The sequence below is a fragment of the Lygodium microphyllum genome, chromosome 17 (genome assembly GCF_053477565.2).
Source record: "Lygodium microphyllum isolate KBCC chromosome 17, Lygodium_microphyllum_v1.1.10, whole genome shotgun sequence".
Lineage (NCBI taxonomy): Eukaryota > Viridiplantae > Streptophyta > Polypodiopsida > Schizaeales > Lygodiaceae > Lygodium > Lygodium microphyllum.
This window is the reverse complement of record NC_141151.1, coordinates 36,470,954-36,478,054: the sequence shown is the minus strand read 5'-3', so window position 1 is coordinate 36,478,054 and position 7,101 is coordinate 36,470,954. Positions and strand designations below refer to the sequence as shown.

The following is a 7,101-nucleotide window of genomic DNA, read 5'->3' as shown; positions in this document are numbered from 1 at the left end:
GAGAGGGCATCCCAAGTCCCAACGTTAAGCAGGTGGTGCCTAACAAGCTCGCCCCAATAATGACCTTTAACTCCTTATGCCATGCAAGACATTGGGCATAGTTAGATATGTAATATATTACAAGTCATGGGAGCTAGTTTCGCTTAGTGGTATCAGTTAACGTGGAGTTCAAGTTGTTACTATCTGATCATGCACTAATTCTTAGCCATGTTCAAGAAATAAAGTATATGGGAGACTACAAAATGCTTATTGTTAGCAATAGACACATTTGGTAGAATACATTTAGATACATGGCTTGTATGTCAAGATTGTGGGAGAGAATGAAGGAGTCTCGCTTGAAGCTTTCTTGCTTGCACAATGGGGGAAGACACACAAGGGTGGAGGCTGAAAACAGTTTTCCTCTTCTTAGTTGTGTAAGCCAAAAGAACTCAAGTACAAAGAAATAGAAGAACCCTATATATGGGTCTTAAACCAAACTCAACTAACTAAGGTGGCATACTAACTGAGCCACGAACTAGAGTAGATAATGATAGCTATCATGTAGCTATTATTCATGGGCGGTGTACCAACCGCATCTGCAACTGACAAGTCGGTGACATAAATACACAACGGTCACCCTGTCGTATCACGAGTGGAGCTCGATATCTCAACAAGTAGGAGTACAAGTTTTTGTGTCTTAGGCGAAGTCCCAATGCATGAGGACAAGTGTGCCTTGGGTTATATCATGCTGTTAGAATCATTGGTCTTCAATTGATTTGATTTGGGAAATGAGTCTCAAGTGGGCTTTTGAGAGAGCCAAGATAGAAGTAGATGCTTATGAAGTAGTCTATAAGGTCAAATGGTATTGCAATCTTGTTTTATGGGGAAAGTATTTGTGCAAGAATTGACTATAATACTTAAGCTGTTTTGTCTAGCTCTTCTTATTTATTAATATTAATATCAAATACTATTAATTGGGAAAGTATTTGTGCAAAAGATCTTGAAGATTCAAGTCTTGATTCATACGTTAAGTGATCAAAGACACGTCGTTTTTAATTGGCGATGTGGGCTGGTGCAATGAAAAATCACCTGCGAGTGTCCTCGCTCTTAATACGTAACAAGTTTTTTAATTTGCCCGCAAAAAGGCCGCTTTAATGATGGGATTGTGATGGGCAAGGACCTTTTTTTGGGGCGGGGGAGGGAAAGATCCTTTGCACACACACAATTGGATATTATATATTATATATAAAGCTGTTGGATTGCCGTGGTGTTGTGTGCGCGCTAGAAAATATCTTGGGTGCCACGTGTGGCAAGGCGAGCCCCAGAGGCAAAAGATCGGCAAAATAATCACTTGGCAAAATGCGGGGCCCGCCACCCAAAAATATTTAGCCCCGCGCGCTTCCACCAACGCCTACCTTCAAGCCATGCCACGTGGCTCCCTTCTTTCTCTTCGAACTTCCTCGCCCTCTAGGCCGCTCTCTCTCTCCTTCTCTTCCCCTCCCCCCCTCTCTCTGTCTGTCTGGCCGTATGCCCTTGCAAATCTTCTCATCATACCGCACGCCATTGCCTCCCATGCCTGACGCTTGCCTTCCAACACCACACTCCACCGCTTGTCATCGCTTGCTATGCTTGGCCTATTCGTCGCCGCGCAGGTTCAGTATCAGTCTACCTGTATTTGCTGGTTTTTTTCTTTTCTTTTGTTTCGTTTTCCAGGGTTGAGATGCTAGCGTCCTCAACGTTTTATCTCGCCGTTGTGCAAACTTTGACACATGGATTTGTTCTTCGTGAAGTTTATAGCCGTGGCTTTCTAGCACGATTGCAGCGTATGGCTAAGGAGGAGATCAAATCAAGAGTAGTTGTTTGATTGTGGCTCCCGTCGGGATTTATGACTGTCATGCAGGTGACCATTAGAGATGACGTTTTGAAACCGTAGAATTGATGGATCTAAGAATGTGCTATTGAAACATCATTGTTATTTACAGGCTCGCCTTGCCAGAATGGAAACCAGCAAGCAGGATCCTCAGTTTGGGAACAACCAAGCTGAGAGAAGTGGCTGGGAAAGGTTTCTCCCGGAGCGGCCTCTGCGGGTTCTGCTTGTAGAGGATGACAATTCTACGCGACAGATTGTATGCACACTGCTTTCTAAATGTGGATATGAAGTAAGCCCTACAACCGACGGTCTCAAGGCATGGGAGCTTTTGGAGCAGTCTGAGCACAAGTTCGATCTAATTTTGGCTGATGCTATGATGCCAGTCCTTTCTGGTACTGACCTTCTATCAAAAGTTGTGGAAAGTGAGGCATATGCAGATATTCCTGTCATCAGTAAGTGATCTCTGGTTTGGATAGAAGAGTTCTTTTGCCTTTCAAAATGTTCTTTTACATCTCTTCTGTAGTTCTTCTAACAATCTGTTTATGTGCATGTGATTCGTAGTGATGTCTTCTCAAGATTCCATGGATGTCGTGTTCAAATGTCTTCTCAGAGGTGCTAAAGATTTCTTAGTCAAACCCCTTCGCAAAAACGAGCTTAGGAACTTATGGCAGCATGTGTGGAGAAAAAATCATCTGGTATGATATTTGTTCTGAACTGTGACATGGTGTCCTGTTAGCAAAACGCTTAAGCAGTTTTATGTCTAGCGTGTCACATGAATCTGGACCTAGGAGCAACTCTTGATGTTTACAGTTTAGTTTGGGATGCAGTAGTTTAAGTTTATTTCTGTCGCTCAAGTCAATACAGTAAATCTTTTTTGGATTTTCAGTCCAGCAACAAATTTGGCAGTGGAGTTAGTGCTGATCAAAAGAGGAGAAAGGTTGTCGGGACATCAGGCAGAATCAGCAGCTTGTCCTACGTGTCTACCTCACTGAGTAGTGATATCAATGGCAGAGCTTGTACCATTGGTGGAAATTCTGCACAGGTTAAGCTCCTCCACTGTCTTAAACCTTCTCTCACTTGAACAGGCAGTTGGCACCTACTTTCTTGTTTGTTGACGTGAAATCTTTGTGGACACTAGGCAGTGCAGCAGTCGTCAGAGTCTTATGCCTAGAGTAGATGGTATACTGCAAGAATGAAACGAAAATTGAGATTGCAAGGAAGAAACTAAAGTCACCTAGCTCCATATCACTGGAATAGATATCTCATTTCCTTGAAACGTTTTGCCATGCTTTCAGTAGGAGGATTTGCCTTGAAGTATAGGTCTCCATGTGGAGCATCTTTCCAAGTTTTGGACTCGGGATATTGAGTTCTTCTTCTCCTATAGAAATGTTTTACAAGTGACATTCTGTGGAAATATGTTATTATTGATTTCTTAAGATCCTGCATTCTTGCACCGTATTCTTTTGTTCATTTGCATCATTTTGACTTCTAGACAGTAGCAGAATGCATTGACTCTGTGACTCTTAACCAGAGCTTTGACTCTCTAGCAGGGTCTACTGGAACAGCAGGGCAACTCCTCAGCTGGAGGATCATGTGCTGACCAAGCAAGTTCTAAAGGCAAGGTTAATGGTGGTAATGACTGCAAATTTGATGCTTAATAATCGTTTTCTTGTCCGGTTGTTGAGTGACATGTTACTCATGCAGAATTGTGTCTGGTTGGTGGTGTTGCACAAAAAGAGTCAGAATATTCTACATTGCCTCAGAGGACGGATGCTCTTAGCAATCCAGAAGGGAGTGAATCATTGGAAAGGTCAGATAAAGCTATGAATCTGATTGGGACAATGATGTCAAACCCTGGACTGTGGAAGCCTGATTGCAATCATGGAGGCCGAATGCTGGAAGAATCAGCAGTTATTCAGCCTCCACTCGCTTTGGAGTTGAGCTTGAAGAGAACAGTCTCTGCTAGAGTGGCATGGAGTGGCTCAGATTCCATGCAAGGTGTAAGGCAGTCTCTAGGATCAGCTTTTTCATCGTGAGCATCTTAACTTTAAATTATACTAAGTAATTAAGCATTATGAATGCTCATAGACTCTATTTGCTTATATGCTCCTTTTGGTGCAAAACTGACTTGGAATCATGATGAAAGTTTGCATTTCTCTTATGGAAAGGTTACATTCCCTAAACTCTCTAGATTGTTGATATCAGGAGCTCATACTCATCTGTTCTGTTTGTTGAAGCAGATATTCTAGTGTTACAGGGTCGGATCAACACTACCCACAATGCATGAACAGAACTGCATCCTTTCCTGAGCAGTCCTGTTTTGCATCTGGACGCGATGGTACATTTGCCATCAGTGAAGGTGCACAAAGTGTCTGTGCAAATTCTGCAAAGCTGACTGAAAAGCCAGATCAGGCCGGTAGTTGTGGCTCTTCAACACTACATTTTCCACGTGCAATGCGCGTTGGCAGAAGTGGCCATGAGGCTTGTTCCAGACGGTCATTGTTGTCATTTTTTAGTCCTGACGGGAGACACGCAAGCAATGAGGACTTACCAAACTCAAGTCATTCTATGAACTTGCCGACCACAGATGCTATCCTTCCACCTACCCTAGGTTGCAATCATCGGAATGACATATGTGTGGTGCAGAAGTGCACTTCATCCAGTCCAGGACAGGTAGCAGTGTCAAATGAGTCTACTAAACAACCTGGTTTGGTTGAGATGCAAGGTTGCAACTTTGGTGATGATCTTTTAGGCAACCAGGGTCAGCTTACGGGGTGTAGCACTCTTTGTTCTGTCTCCTCTGAGGCTGCTAGATTAGAGCCCTGCTTGGAGCATGAATACCACTTTCAAGCTGCAGAGGATACTGGTGGTGAACAAAAGGGTGAGAATGAATGTGATACTGCAGTTCAGCCAAGCACTACAGGGTCAGGGACTGACTATCAAGAGATTTGTCTTTATGCAAAGAATCAGACCAAGGACACTGAAAGCCCTGCACATGATAGGTCTTCTTTGGAAGCAAACACAGAAATGAACAGCACTATAGGATCTCATGGGCTTCCAACATTTGAACCGGGGAATGCTCATTGCTACACTACGTCTCCTTATGGCTGTTGGTCCACATTCAGAGAAGCGGCACTACACAAGTTCCGTCAAAAAAGGAAGATCCGATGTTTTGAAAAGAAGGTGCTCTCTCTCTCTCTCACGGGCACTGTACATACTCCAGTGCACACATTTTTGTTTTTGTGAAATCACTGCTCGTCATCTCATTAAGCCAAATACATGCATGAATGCATGCACACACACACGTGCATGCACAAATTGACTTATTGGTCTAGTGGCTAACCCACTAGATTGTACTTGGGTTCAATTCTTGCCAGCTATTGGCTGATTCTTTCCACATTCTGGGTGACAATCAGGGTTATGCGAAATCCAAGACCTAATTCTATCTACATTGCATGTGATGATCAGGAGTATGCAACCCGAGACACCACTTGATTAAATGAGAGCTATTACTTGATTGTGTGTGCACACCCATATGGTCTTTATCAATTGAGCCATATCTTCATTGCATGTGTATGCACACGTGTGTGCTACTGAGTGAGCAGGTTTTTATAAAATTTGGCTTTTGCATGTCATCATGAGGTTTCATTCCTTATGGGTTCACGAGGAGTGTATGTCCATGCTCAGGAGCAGATGCATATGGTTTCCATTTGTGGCTCTCATTTGATGTAGAACTGTGTTCTCAGGTTCGATATCAAAGCAGAAAGCAGCTTGCCGAACAGCGGCCACGAGTGAAGGGCCAATTTGTCCGTCGAGCAGTTTATGATGCCTCACTTGCAAATCATACACAGTAGAAATTCCGAGCTTTTCCTGCCAAATATCATTTTTACCATGTACATGAACAGAGATCTTTGCCTAAAGATGGTTTCGAATGTGCTACCAAGCTTTAGTTTTCTTACTTGAGGGTGATTGTACTTCGACTATGTTTGAAGAGCCCATTACTCTTTGCTTTTCTGTCTACACATGATTGTCAGTTATCAGGCTTGCTGGCTTTTAGCACCTACGACTGTCCAAAACTTATACCTGGAGCTTCCTAATGGAACATACAAGTCAGTAATGATGGAAGCTACACAGAACCATGACTTGTGGGCTAAGATTTGCCCATCATCATAGAAGCTTATAAGTTTCAGTGATGAGCCAAATTCCGATACCATTTCGCAGATTCTATTAATGTCGACAAAGGATGTTGATCCTCAAATGGTTGGAAGTATTGAAGGCCCTTCTTCAGATTGCCCCTTAGTCTGGCTATCACAGCAATAAGCCTGAATTTTTGGACAAAGTTACACAGGAAGAGCTAAAGTTAACATGTCTTTGAGGCACTGATGCGAGTGACCATGCTGGGCCTGCTTGTTTTGTGGTGGTTCTTCAAAAGGAAGCACCCCAGGCTCTGCATGCCTTTTGCTTTAGTTAAGTTGTTCATTAATATCAAACATAAATATCAAAACGTGTGCTTGTTAGAGAATGTGTTTATACATGACACTTTCTGCTAAGCGCTTCTGGCATCAAATGCGAAAATGCGCACTTTGTACCCAAAGCAACAAGTCACCATCCGTTACAACTGACATGGATGAATAAGTTGGTATGCATTTCTTGACAGAACCAATATCACTCATGAGTGAGCAAGGCAGTAGACATAGATCGACAAACGAATACGTGGCATATTATTTATATCATTCCATTTTGAGTTCCTTATCTAATGCTGTATTCAACATGTTGATTTGTGCTAGATTGACCATGAAATAATTGTTATATTATCATTTGTCAGAGTTTTGAGTTCTCGACATGTTGCTTTTGGTAGTACTTAAAATTTCCTATTATCGAGGTTCAACTCTTTATGAAATATGGTATCTAAATGTGTCCTTAACATGGATTTGAGAAGAGTAATGGCATGCTGTCTACTGTGATTGCACTCCTTCACGCTTAGAGATTGGTAAGTTGTTTTACTGACACAAAACCTGCAAGTAGTTAGACATAAAATGCATGCTTATCTTGGCATAAGCAGTAAATAGGAGCCAAAAGTGGTCTGCAAGAGCATGGATAGGAGTCGAAATTGGGAAAGCTGACATTGTAACTCTAATTAGACGATCAATCTTTCACGAAAACAGATATACGCACCATCAAAGTAGCATGTTGATGAGAAGCATTCTCGACAATATCCTTAGGTTTCCATAGCAATTGATGTATGGTATGAA

At 42.4% G+C, this 7,101-nt stretch overlaps 1 protein-coding gene across 1 annotated transcript; it reads left to right on the top strand.

Annotated features, from left to right (window-relative positions):
- Nucleotides 1–1,390: 1,390 nt before the first annotated feature.
- LOC148021781 (two-component response regulator-like APRR5) lies at nt 1,391–6,606 on the top strand. Its single transcript, XM_087697298.1, has 9 exons — nt 1,391–1,631; nt 1,770–1,879; nt 1,962–2,301; nt 2,411–2,544; nt 2,736–2,891; nt 3,400–3,466; nt 3,554–3,881; nt 4,090–5,032; nt 5,596–6,606. The coding sequence occupies exons 2-9, from the start codon at nt 1,865–1,867 to the stop codon at nt 5,701–5,703; spliced, it is 2,091 nt and encodes a 696-aa protein (XP_087553424.1). The 5' UTR covers nt 1,391–1,631; nt 1,770–1,864; the 3' UTR covers nt 5,704–6,606.
- The last annotated feature ends 495 nt before the right edge of the window (nt 6,607–7,101 follow it).